General features: G+C 39.1%; 1 protein-coding gene across 1 annotated transcript; it reads right to left on the bottom strand.

Annotated features, from left to right (window-relative positions):
* Positions 1-2,208: 2,208 nt before the first annotated feature.
* C3H5orf24 (chromosome 3 C5orf24 homolog) lies at positions 2,209-12,481 on the bottom strand. Its single transcript, XM_002912922.4, has 2 exons — positions 12,119-12,481; positions 2,209-6,724 (listed from the first exon to the last, which is right to left on the bottom strand). The coding sequence occupies exon 2, from the start codon at positions 6,719-6,721 to the stop codon at positions 6,155-6,157; it is 567 nt and encodes a 188-aa protein (XP_002912968.1). The 5' UTR covers positions 6,722-6,724; positions 12,119-12,481; the 3' UTR covers positions 2,209-6,154.
* Between the last annotated feature and the right edge of the window lie 988 nt (positions 12,482-13,469).

Raw genomic sequence — 13,469 nt, 5'->3', positions numbered from 1 at the left:
GGGTATGGTGGCAGCAGACCTACTTTCATTCTAGAAGGACATTCTTAGCAAAAGTGTAACATTCTATGTATTTGTTCCAAAATTCATCTTCTATGTTGTTATAAAACCATCAAATACCAATTGATTTATATTTTCCCAAAGGTTGTTCATGATTCTCACACCACTGGTGACTAATGGGCTCAAAACCTCAAGTGTTGGGGCGCCTGGGTGGCACAGCGGTTAAGCGTCTGCCTTCAGCTCAGGGCGTGATCCCGGCGTTCTGGGATCGAGTCCCACATCAGGCTCCTCCACTATGAGCCTGCTTCTTCCTCTCCCACTCCCCCTGCTTGTGTTCCCTCTTTCGCTGGCTGTCTCTATCTCTGTCAAATAAATAAATAAAATCTTTAAAAAAAAAAAAACAAAAAAACAAAAAAAACTCAAGTGTTTAATAATATTCAAGGCACAAATTCTAGGTGGTAAATGGAGACTGCCTTCAACTGGCTGGCTTTTCAAACAAACAGGACACTGATTTGCTCTCTGACAACTGCCAGAGAATGAGAATTTTGGCAAGTGTAGTTACAATGAACAAATACATTTTTCCTATAAAACTCTATATAGAGACCTACAGAAAATGTGGTAAAGACATTGTGAATACCTAATAATCCTTCGAGCCACAGCGAATGATCCAATACTATGATGGTGTAGATCTCTTCCCAGATGAGGAACGGTACACCTAATCAACAGCATTCTCTTGGAGATATCCAAGTACTTCAACAGGTTGAGGAAAACACACATAAAAATGTTTTTAAGTATAATCTGAAGAATATTTAAAACAATTCAAAAGCAAAAAAAAAGACATTTGTTCAAGTTTTGAAATTCAACTTCAAATTTCGTTTCCTACTTCCAATTTATCCTTCTAAATGAGGGGTCAGCAAACTTTCCCATAAAGGAATAATTAGTAAATATTTTATGTCTTGCTGGTCTTATGTCAAAACTTCTCAACTCTGCTATTGTATTACAAAAGCAGCCATAGATGATCTTTAACAAATGAGAATGGCTATTCCCGTTAAAACTTTATTTACAAGAACAGGCAATGGGCCTTAGTCTGCAAACCTCTGATCTAGGTGATCTGCAGGCTTTGAAGAAAAAAAATGTTAATTATATGTTCAAAAAATTAGGGGAAAGTGTTTTCCTTTTATAGCTCCAATATTTAACAACTACAAAGTATGCACATGCTGTTCTCCCGAAGGTTAACACCAAAACAGGGGTGCGTGGAGGGTGGCTCAGTCAGTTAAGCCCCCAACTCTTGATTATGGCTTAGGTCATGATCTCAGGCTCATGATACAAACCCCATGCTGGGCACGGAGGCTGCTTGAGATTCTTTCTCCCACTTCCCCTACCCTTCTCCACTGCACCCCTCCCCTCCGGTACAAGCTCTCTCTGTACCAAAAACCAAAAACATATCCACATTAAAACAACAAATTAGCCACGTTTAATACCTGAAATTTTTTGGAAATATTTTATTTATTTGAAAGAGAGAGCACAAGCAAGCGGGGGGGCGAGGAGCAGAGGGAGAGGGACAAGCAGACTCCAGGCCAAGCGCAGAGCCCAAGAGGGGGTTTGATCCCATGACCCTGAGATCATGACTTGAACCAAAATCAGGAGTCTGACGCTTAACTAAGCCACCCAGGTGCTCCCACCTGAATTTTTTAAAGATTTATTTATTTGAGAGAGAGAGCGAGCGCACACAGGCAGGGGGAGGGACAATGGGAGAGGGGAGAAAGAAAATCTTGACCAGACTCCACACTGAGAGTAGAGCTGGATGCAGGGCTCGATCCCAGGACCCCGAGATCACGACCTGAGCCAAAACCAAGAGTTGGACGGGAACTCAAAAGAGGATTTCTAAGTAGCCAACTGCTGAACATGACCTTAATGACGCTTGACCAAGTGAGCTGCCCAGGAGCCCCAATACCTGAATATTCTAAACTAAAAAGATCAACCACACTTCCCTTAATAATGGGAAGAAAAAGGAAACAACATGAGATCTGTTTATAAGTTAGGATTTTAAATTCCAGATATATAAATATTACTATTTTGAGAAAAACAAAAGTACAGAGGGGCAGATTTCAGAAAGCACAGCCAAGCACAGCTAGTCATGATAAAGGTTTACTACTTACCATTCCTCTACTTCACAAATACTGTGCTAAGAAAATAAAGCAGTAAACATAGTTGGTTTTAAAGTAATGACTTTATTAATAAATATACATCCATATGATGATGTAGATACAAATCATGAACACTACTCCATTCCCATACACATAATTGCACACGAGTAGCTCAAGTTCATGGACATAAAAACATACACAGTATCTATTCAGACTTTTTACAGCAGAGGACAGCGTGCTTATATCAATTAATTGGTAATTATTTTCTCTGTAATTATCTGTGGAAAAAGGAAACTGTGAAGCTTAAAAAATCAAAGTGGTCTGATTATTATAAATCACACACTTGAATTACTATAGCATTAAATTCTCCAAAAATTAAATACATTGTATGTGAGAGTACAGATTTACCTACTTTGGAGGAGAGGGAGAGAAAAGCAAAGGAAAGATTTAGATACATCCTAGAGTTTAATAGCATATAATTAAGCCATAATAAAAACAAAAATATAATAGCATCTAAATATTTTATGTCCAAGGAAAAAAAACGTTTTGAACTGTTGTGAACTTTTATATTATAAAGGGATCATAAAATTTTACTGCATATAGAGACAATGACCGACAGAGCAGCAGGTATCGCCAACATCCCCTGAATTATTTTTTAAAGCTTCTTAGAATATAAAGGAGAAGGTTCTTTTTTTTCCTTTAGCTCATACACTGGGTTTTTCTTACACTGGCTGGATCACCTTTAACTTAATATATGGATCCAGATAATTGTTTTTTCCTCCTTAACTCAAAGAAACTCTATTACATCATGAAAATATACATGTAAATTCACACAAACATCAGTTTGGAATGAAGATTACTTTTATTACTTTAACAGATGTTTTCTTTAAAAAGTAAATAAAAAATATAAAGAATATTTTAGTCTAATTGAACACTGATTTTAAAAATGTCCCCAAATATTAAAAATTAATCAGATATTTATTTTCTTCCAATACATTGTGCCAGTATTTTTTTTAATATCCAGTGCAAAACTCCAAAGATAGTATCAAAATCATCCCATACTAAAGATTAGTTATGCAAGGTTATAGCTGTCAAAAAATGAAAATTTCATCTGTATTAGCTGCTTATTTGTTAATATGATAATAAATAAGGCAAGTTAAAATAGTTTTCAAAGAAAAAAAGTAAAGCAAACTTACTTGAATAGCAGATCATTTTCTGACCAACAATTTTAATATAGGATAGTGAAACCTATTTTGTGAAGAACAGAATTATACAATATAAAATTAGCAATTTACCTTTCAAGGAACAATCACACAGTTGGAGGAAAAGGCCAGTTTTCCCCAACTGATTATATTAAAGTATAGGCAATTATTTAACATGCTATTTCAGTGTTTTTCATGACAAGAGACAGTGTTACAAAAGATGCACGATGTGGTCTTTATAGAGAAGTAAAAATATTTTATATTTTAAGACTTCATTCATGTTATCACTTAAATGTCTTTCTCTTCAGCATGGCACCAATAAACTGTTCGTTCACAAGGAGAAAAGGAAGTGGAAACAGGAGATGCTCACCACCAAACAGATCTAATACTCCAGGTAAATGCTTACATGAACAGAAAATTCAGCTCTAAACAATGTTAACCATTCACAACTGTAGCCATTCGCCCCCTTTTTTTCCTGGGACATAGCTCCTGATATTAATAAACACTGTTATGAACAGAATTCCTTTAGCTGACTTCACCATTTCATTAACATGTATACAAAATTCATTATACAATAATACACCTGCTTTATTTTCTGACACACAGCACAGCACCACTGAGTAGATGTGCTGGAGGATGGGGAAAGAGGCAGGGCAATGAATGAATGAAGCAAAGGCAAGAAAGAAAGGGAAGGGTATGTACAACAAAATCAGGAATGAAAATAAACTGAAAGGAAATTGTCAAATGGACATAGTATAAAAGAACAGGCAACCAAATCCTTGACAGTGATATATATATTACCCTACGGTAGGAACATTTAATTAGACAACTATTTTCGGGAACTCAAAAGAGGATTTCTAAGTAGCCAACTGCTGAACATGACCTTAAGAAACAGCTAACTGACAGACAACATATCAAAAGACAGATAAAACATATGAGTAAAGATGTAAGCATTTGTGTGTGTCAGAAGTTATACTGTTCTGAGTAAATTATTCAAAGTTTTATATTTTAAGCTTCTGTAAGGAGAAACTCTTATAGCAATTTAGCTGCCAGAATGTTACAACTGATTATATAATCATCCAATATTGTTCTCTATGGTTTGTGCAAAGCTAAAATTTTTGAGGTCACTGTCTTAGATGCCAGTGCACACACAGTCCCCACATACAATGCAACACCTCTTAGTATAAAGAGCAGCATAAGTCCAGCTCATTGGGTCAGGCATCACTGGAACACCTGAAGGCTTGCTGCTTTTTTCCTGATGAAAAGGTATGAAACATGACATCCATTTGCAATGAGAGTTTGCATTAACTGAGAGCAAGCCCAATTAATACAATGTGCGCCCTTTTAAAATTTTAATTATTTAAAAGTTTTTGGGCCCCGCAAATCTACACTATAATCTCAAAGGCATTTAAAATTCCTCAATTTGAGTGGAATTTTTTTTCAAATCCGAAGTTTGTAATAGTTTATTTAGAACAAACTCAGAATAAATAACATGTATTTAACAAAGACTATTACTTTCAGAAATGGGAGAAGAGTGATTTCTCTCTGTCCCTACCATACACATCTACCCAATACTTTTTCCTTTCTATCTTGCTTCTAAAGCAAACATTGTTGGAAAAAATTTTCTTTTGGATGAAGTGGTCTCACTGGAGCCACAGTTACATTTTTAATTAAACTAATCAACATATTTTTACATGATTCATGCATAGATGGATTCCTATATTTCTTAATATTTGGGTTCTGACAGACAATCGCATTTTGTTTATACCAGTTTTAAATTCTACCATTCAATTTGTGTCCTTTGGTAGATATAAAACCTGAAACCACAGTAAGTGCTAATGCAATGGGACAATTTCTTAGGAAAAAAACTAATAAAATTTTGAATAAATGAACAACATTAATAAATGTTTTTTAAGTATAATGCTTTAAAACTAAATATATGAAAGGCAAAATGTAGTGACTACAGCTACATGCAGACCCTAAGAATGTTTCTTTTTCTATTATATTAAATATGCTATTCCCAGAATGCATATTTCACCAGAAATGTAATGTGCAGTTTTTAGTAAAAAGTTTAATTTTTCTGTAAATAAAAATTGTTTGTAGTGTTTGGTATATATGCTCTTAGGCAATTAAAAAATACACAACGTATCATTGTTGAAAGGCAAACACTAAAGAATTCTTTTAGGAATAATGGTTAAATCAATTAATACCATGTAAATCAATAAAATAAAATAAATAAGCTTCTGCTGCTTAAACTTAGAACATTAAAAGATTTTTAACATCTGAAGTCTATGTAAATGCCAAAGCGTACAAATATGTGTCCTGTCTCATGACAATTAATGTTACAAAAACTCACAGCCATTACCTCAAGTAATCCTGAATCATTAGTTTACTTTATTCCATCAGTTAAAAATACCTTGGATATTATTATCTTTACTATATTGTAGGCTTACTTCACAAACTAATAGGTATAATGGTTTCAGTTGTTTAGCACATAAAGCATCTATTTAGAATGGCCCAAAAGGAGTAATGAAATATGAGACACAACCAGAACTCTAAAAGAAAAGCAAAAATGATTTAGTTAGGTATTACACTTGAACCTGTATACAAATACAATGCCACTGTTCATGCCCTGAGTGCATCTGTCAGCATATGGCAGTTTCTGAGCAAAAGCAGGAAAACAAATCAAACAGGAAAACAAATTTGGAAAGCCCAGGCCATAAAATCATGTATGTCAAAATAAAACTAAGAAGCTTTGGGATTATTCACAATATGCCTTCTAAACCTGGCCCTCCCTTCCTGCCTCATTCACTCATTGGGTGGCTTGACTTCGCTGCTGGTTTCCTCTACCCCATGAACTGCTCTGCCATGCATCATAGGGTAAGGAAAAGCAGCGGTGCCACAGCCATAACCAAGATCGGCGAGACGGGATAGAGCTTTAATGCTACCTGGAGGTCTCCCTGGACTGACTTTGTATCCCGCAGCTTTAGTTGTACCCAAAGGTCTGCCTGGACTTGTCTTAAATCCAGCTGCTTTGGTGGTTCCCAGGGGTCGGCCTGTGCTGGTACGGTATCCTGCGGATTTGGTGGTTCCTGAAGGTCGGCCACGTTTACCGGATCGGTTGAGATTTTTCTTTTTCTTTAGTTCGTCTTTTATCTCTAGACTTCTGCTACTTGTAGTCTGCAAGTGTGTTTCATTTAATGGGTCTTGCCTCTGACAAGCCATTGGTTTGTGGCTGACTGTGTGGCTATATTTGCTCTGCTGGGAGGAATATAGGTCAAACTGATCAGCAGCTCTCATGGCATCTTCATTGAGGCAGGAAGGCTTGCCAGGCCCACAGAAAGCCGGATTACTGCTGGCAACAGGATGCATCATTTTCTACCAAAAATAAAAGACAAATATGCATAAATACACATATACAAATATATACCTGTATGACAGTATTCAGTGGGAAAATAGTCTGTCTTCCGAAAACTATGCAGGCTACCTAAAATTAGGCTGACAGGCAGGACTCCAGACCACTTATAAACAAACAGACATCAGCAGATTCAAAGATACTTGTTTTTCCTCAACTTAATCAAGGGTATGGACATCAGTCATGCAAGATAACTATAATACTGCATTAGTAGCCATAATGTTCTCTGCTTAGGAACAAGAAAAGTGGATAAGTAGAGAATAAATCTGTTACATTTTATAGGTTCTTTTCTTCTAGATTATGAAACCCTAAAAGGATAACAACAAACACAAGAACTCTTACTAATATTATTCTTTTTTTTCCATTTGCTTATTAAACATTCTTAGAATGTCTTCTTTTGGCCTTTTATTTCTCACATATACACTTCTGATCTGGCCACAGTTGCCACAAGGTGGACACTTCCTCCTTACTATAATTTATTATTGATATAGAATCCTCAGTGTAGGGGTGCCTGGGTGGCTCTGTCAGTTAAGCATCGGATTCTTAGTTTCAGCTCAGGTCATGATCTCATAGGTCAGGAGATAGAGCCCTGCTTCAGGAATTGTGCTCAGCAGGGAGTCTGCTTGAAGATTCTTTCCCTATGCTCCTTCCCCCACTCGCACATGCGCTCTCGCTCTCTCGCTTGTTAAAATAAACAGATCTTAAAAAAAAAGAAAAAAAAGAGGGATCCTCAGTGTATGCTAGACTTTACAAAACAAGGAATGTGCCAAGCAAGGAACACAATTTCTCAAGGTACTGACTCCCTTTAAATTATCTATAAAAAACAACCAACCTCAAAAGACAAAGAACAAAAACTTTTAACCCAAATTATCCAAACAGGAGGAAGTACTAATATAAAGGGTGAACAAAGGTTTCCATTAGCTAAAATGAACCAACATTTACACAACTGAGAATTACACTACAAAAATATGGGTAACAATCATAATACCTCCTATTTTGAAGGTATGATTATCAAGACAAAAAGGTGAATGCATAATTTCTTCCTGATCATAAATACGTGTGGATCGTCTTCCCTTAAAAGACTCCTGTGACTAATTAACAAAGTCCAGTCTCTGTTTTGTCGGTGAAGACATCCCATGATTTTTTCTTTATAAAGTATGTATTACAACCTCTACCATAACAGGCCAGCCCTAAAAAGCTATATCATTTAGACACACAGAAAATGAGTTTATTTTTTTAAAAGATTTTATTTATTTGAGACAGAGAGCATGAGCTGGGGGAGAGGCAGAAGGAGAGGGAGAGGCAGACTCCCCACTGAGCAGGGAGCCCGACGGGGGGGGGGGGGCTGATCCCAAGACCCCGGGATCATGACCCAAGCCAAAGGCAGACATATAACTGACTGAGCCACCCAGGCGCCCCAGAACATGAATGTAGTGAAACTAAAGTATTATATTCCAACAAGGTAAGAAAAATAAAGATATGGGTTCCAATTCAGATTTAGAAAAACAGGTACAGGTGTAAGATCCAGCCCCTAAGCTGCTAATGTTTGCCTACATCATACATGTAAAATTGCAACAAAACCTCAGTTATAAAGGCAAAAGGAAATGGGAAACAAGTCACAGAATTGATTTGTTAAATTACTAAACGTTTCCTAAAAATCAACAGATACGGACCTATTTGCCAGCTGGCTTAAAGTCTTAACTATTAAGGAAGAATATCTACAATGACAAGCTACTTGTTTATGGCAGAAGCCTTACAGACTTGAGAACATAAAACAAGTTAAATGAGTTAACACAAATATTAAAAGGAGTAATTCTTTGCTCAATCCTCAAGGATATAATAAAAAATAGGTTATTATCACTTCACCAGCTCAAATTCTAATTTCAGCTCAGAAATAAAGACAGATCAAGATGTGTTCCAAATGTAGTAATATTAGCTGAAAGTTAACAGTTTTTGAACATTTTCTATGTGCCAGGTAATAAGCTTGGCACTTTGCAAACTATCTGATTTAATCCACAAGACTCTATGATGAACATACTACTATTAGCCCTATTTTACAGAAACAGAGGGATTTTTAGCAATTTGCCAAGCTCGCACATTAGGAAATGGTAAAGCCAAACAGGAATTCAGGTAATCTGACATCAGAACCAACAATTTCAGCATAATATACAACTACATCAGGGTTTCTCAATAATAGCACTGTCATTTCAATCAGATAATTCTTGGGGAGGGGGTCCTGTGCATTTTAAGATGCCTTAGGAGCATCCCTAGCCTCTACCCACTAGATGTCAGTAGCTACACTCTCTTCCTCTCCCTCCCAATCTGACAACCTAAAGTTTCTCCATACATCGCCAAATATTCCGGAGGCGGGGGGAGCAAAACTCACCCCCCTACCACGAGAATGACTCAGCTATACTAAAATGAAAACATAAGACCCACTTTAAAATATTCCTGGTTTTTATTCACCTCTTTCGCTCCTACCTCTCCAAATAGTCACAAAATCTTCCTGTTGATAACATCTACAAAGTCAAACAGATTTGTTTTCTAAACTGAAGAAAAGCTAATGTTGGAATTTGTGAAGGGACTAACCACATTCCTTTCCCCTTCAAGTTATAAACTAATTGAGACATATAAACAGGAATTAAACAGGAATCAAAATACTAGCTTATTGCCAATAAAGCTGGACTAGAGACCACATGCAAAAACAAAGAGAAACACAGACCTCTGAGAAGATCTTAATCATTCAGAAATCACCCTGCTGCAAGGAAAGCTCTAGTAAAAAGAGAAAGGTACAAGTTCTGTTCACCAACCAGCAATGACCATCAAGGAAGAAAATGTTTCTTCCTACAGTCTTTTTCAATGCTTTACATTTCATGCCTTTTAAGTTCCTATCATTAATTCACCAAAAGCTTTCCTCTGGACCTTCCCTTAACTTTACTTCCCCTTAATTTATCAGAACATTCACCATATATTGGCACTCAGGATACAGAGGCAGCTTACATTTGTTATATTAGGCTTTTAAAGGCAAGATGCTGCCATGTATCCTCTACTCAGATACCAACAAAGATACCAACACTGAAAAAAATATACACTATTTAAAAAGTAGACCTGTAATTTAAAAAAAAAAAAGCACCCCTCACCAATTCCTTTAATCTTCTCCAGGAATTTAGGTATTTGGTTTGTATTATGTTAATTTACTTCTGATATGGCTCATATTTATTGAGAGCCAAGTCCATGCAAAACAGTATTCTAAGCACTAGGACACATAACAGGAGTAAACTTGTTTATTACAATGGAAAAACAATGAGACACTGACCTAAAGAACATTTCTAAGGGCAAGTCTTCTATATGTTCTATGTTTTCCTTCCCTGCTACCGTCAAAAAATCAGTACAATATTCTGCTTACTCAATAACTGATTAAGAAGCTGGAAAAGAGGGGCGCCTGGGTGGCTCTGTTGGTTAAGTGTCTCACTCTTGATTTTGCTAGGGTCATGATCTCAGGGCCGTGAGATAGAGCCCCCCGTGGGGCTTCAAGTTGGGTGTGGAGGCTGCTCAAGATTCTCTTTCTCCCTTTGCCCCTCCCCACTCTGCTCACCCACAGCCTGAACTCTCTCTTAAAAAAAAAAAAAAAGTTGGAAAAGGAATTAATTTACTATGACAGTTACTGATATAGTTAACTAAAAAGGAAACAGAGCTAAAACCCATCCTTTCTACTTCAGGATTTTAAGATAGGAATCAACAGCATTAGATCCTTTTGTGCATCATCATCTACACACACACACACACACACACAGAGGATATATATGTTTGTAAGCAGTATTTATATAGACAAGCATTCATTAATCCTATACTTAATAATGTCTCCTACTTCAGGAGTATGCTTGGCAGCATACTGCTCTTTCTTCTAAGACTCTTCCCATAATATACTACAGAGTTCAATGAAAGTATGCAGGCCACATTTCTTAGAATCAGAATGAATACGTTTCTATAAAGTTTGGACTGAAAGAAAGCCAAGAGTTACAGAACAGAATGTGTAGCCTACCAAAGGTTAATTACCTTTAAAAACGGTTCACTGAGTATAAGGGAGTCAACTAAGAGCTTCTATGCATTTTAACTATGACTAAATTAGAATTTTTAAGGCACACACTGGGGCGCCTGGGAAGCTCAGTAGGTTGAGAAACTGACTTTTGATTTCCGCTTGGGTCGTGGGATTGAGCCCCCGCGTCCGGCTCCAAACTCAGCGGGGAGTCTGCTTGGGAGTCTCTCTCCCTCTGCCCTCTGACCCTCCCCGCCTAAAATAAATAATTAAACTTTTAAGGAAAAAAAAGCACACAGTAAAACTTCTATCCTTGAAGCTGTTTTACTCTATTTAAACCCTGGGTGAGCCGTTCTTTATGAATTTTTTTTTTCCTTTTCTTGAATGTGGTACTCATTTTGCCAACATAAAGAACTGTAACTATTTTCAGTAACTTCACAAAGCATTCCTGAAGCTTTCTAAACATGGAGAAAATCTTCCTTTCAAGAAATCCAAGTTCTGCTCTCTTCCAAAGATCAAACACACAATTCTCAGAGATTCAGTTCGGGTCACTTGGGTTGTAGCGATTATATAAAATCATATATGTTTTTATAATTCTAAATAAAAGTCCATTTGTGACCCACATCACTCAGTCTATTCAGCAAAAGCCAAAACAAATGCCAAAAGCCATGCATCCTGTCCTACCACGGAAAGTTTTGATACCAGGACAGATCATAAATAACGGCCTTCTTTGTCTTCTTTCTACCCCTTAATTGTGCCCCACGGCGCAGTTTCCCCCGTTCCAGAATCCTTATTTGACTAGAGGCGTTTAGAAATGTAATACCTGTTGTAACCCAAAGCGATTATTAATGCATTAACAATAACAACTTTGTAGAAGATACACGCCCACACCGGAGTCGTGTACCCTCCAACAACCAAAATTCATAGCCCGCTATTCGTGCACTTGGGAGTTCTGCAAGCTGCAGAAGTCCACAGGCCACTCTATCTAGACGTCCATCTCGAAGTCGGCAGACTTTAACGGCGGACAGGGAGGACTGCTAATTTTGACCTCTCAAAGAAAAGAAAGGATGACCCCTCCCCCGCCCCGCCGCAGCAGGCATTTCCCCCCAATAATGGCTCCACGCCGAGGGACGAGCAGGCTACGTCCGGGGCCCCTCCTCTCGCTCGGGCTGGGCCAGAGCCCCTCCTCAGACGTGGGTCCGAGACCTCTTCGAACCGGCAAGGTGGGCCCCCGTTCTCGCCGCCTCCTCGCCCTCTCCACGAGCTCCCGCCGCCCCGACTCTGCTGGGAGCCAAACTGACAAAACCCCGCGCCCACCTACCTCAGCCGCTGGTAGCCCGGCCCCTCAGCGCGCCCAGGGGCTGCCCATCAGCTGGGAACCTCACGCCGGCGCCGCTCCCCTCCCAGCTCGTCGCCTCGGCACCGCGCGAAGAGCCCAAGTCAGAGAGGCAGGCAGCGAGGGCGGTGGCGGCGAAGTGGATGCTGACTCTCAGCTCTCGCCGCGGCAGCCGCTCAGGGTCCTGCCCCAAACGCAAGAGGAAGAGGCCGCCACAGCCCAGTACTGCGAGGGGAGGCGTGCGCGAGCTCGCAAGGACCGCGCACGCACACGCACACGCACATCGCGAGACCCAATCTCCCGCCGACAACCAGCACGCAAGCCTGGGGAGGGTAGTCGCCGGAACCAGGCTGCGCTTGCGCGTCGTGGGGACGGGCAGAGGGCGGGGCTTAAGCCCGTGCCACTCAGGCTGTGGTGCAGACCGTAAACTGCGGATGGGCCGGAGACCCACCGGAAGGGGCGTGACTTCCTCGCAGGAATGATTTTCACCCTGATTTTGTGATGTTGGAACTCTAACTTGACCCCATTTCTCAGATTACAGAACTAATGTGATGGGAGTCATTATTTGAATCCAGCTGTCTGGTTCCAGAAAGTGTGCCTTTAATCGCTGTTGGTAAAGATTAATGCCTAATTGTGTCAGATGTTTTCCAAAGCATGTTTAAAGGACTCAGCTTCTGCCCTTTACTGGTTATGAACAGGTAGATGAGACTTCCACCTGCGAACAAAATGGGGAATATTCAAATAATTTAAGGCGTTTGGACCGTCAAGCCTAGGATCATGTGATAACGAAAAGCCGCATTTTGTGGGACATGCTATAATTTCTAAAGTTTTTATACTCATGACCTCAGAATTGCCATATTCATTACACCACCAGAAGAAAGGATGGGACTATAAGTAGTTTGCTAACAAAATCCCCTCCCCTTTATGTAGTTATTGTGAAATTTCTAGTCTATCAGTCACCCCATACAAGCCACTTACCAGAAGGGACTAGTTTCCCCAGTTCTTCCCGCTGTGAATTCGAATATGGCAGAAAGGATAGGATCCAGAATTAGGAAAGCTGCCAAGAAGACAATTTATTAGGTAGTGCTAAGAGGCTAGGGGCGGTGTTTCTCCTTGTTGCCTACGCAGTGAAGACTGTCTCAGGAGGTAATTCTTAGCACTGAGCTCTGCCTTGAGCACAGCACTTGTCCAGGCACTGCTGACAGTAGGAAAGACAGGAGCAACAGGAAAACCAAATACAGTACATAAAACAAGCTAGCCCACTCATTTTCTGGCAGGCATAGTTCCCTAACAAGATTCTAAATATTCTGACTCATTACTTCTATAACATACTACA

This window comes from Ailuropoda melanoleuca, chromosome 3, assembly GCF_002007445.2.
Source record: "Ailuropoda melanoleuca isolate Jingjing chromosome 3, ASM200744v2, whole genome shotgun sequence".
NCBI lineage: Eukaryota > Metazoa > Chordata > Mammalia > Carnivora > Ursidae > Ailuropoda > Ailuropoda melanoleuca.
The sequence above is the reverse complement of the archived record's forward strand: the minus strand, read 5'-3'. Positions and strand labels throughout refer to the sequence as shown.

Excerpts from the sequence above, each read along its gene's own strand:
- C3H5orf24 (XM_002912922.4), bottom strand. The coding sequence starts at position 6,721 with ATGATGCATCCTGTTGCCAGCAGTAATCCGGCTTTCTGTGGGCCTGGC.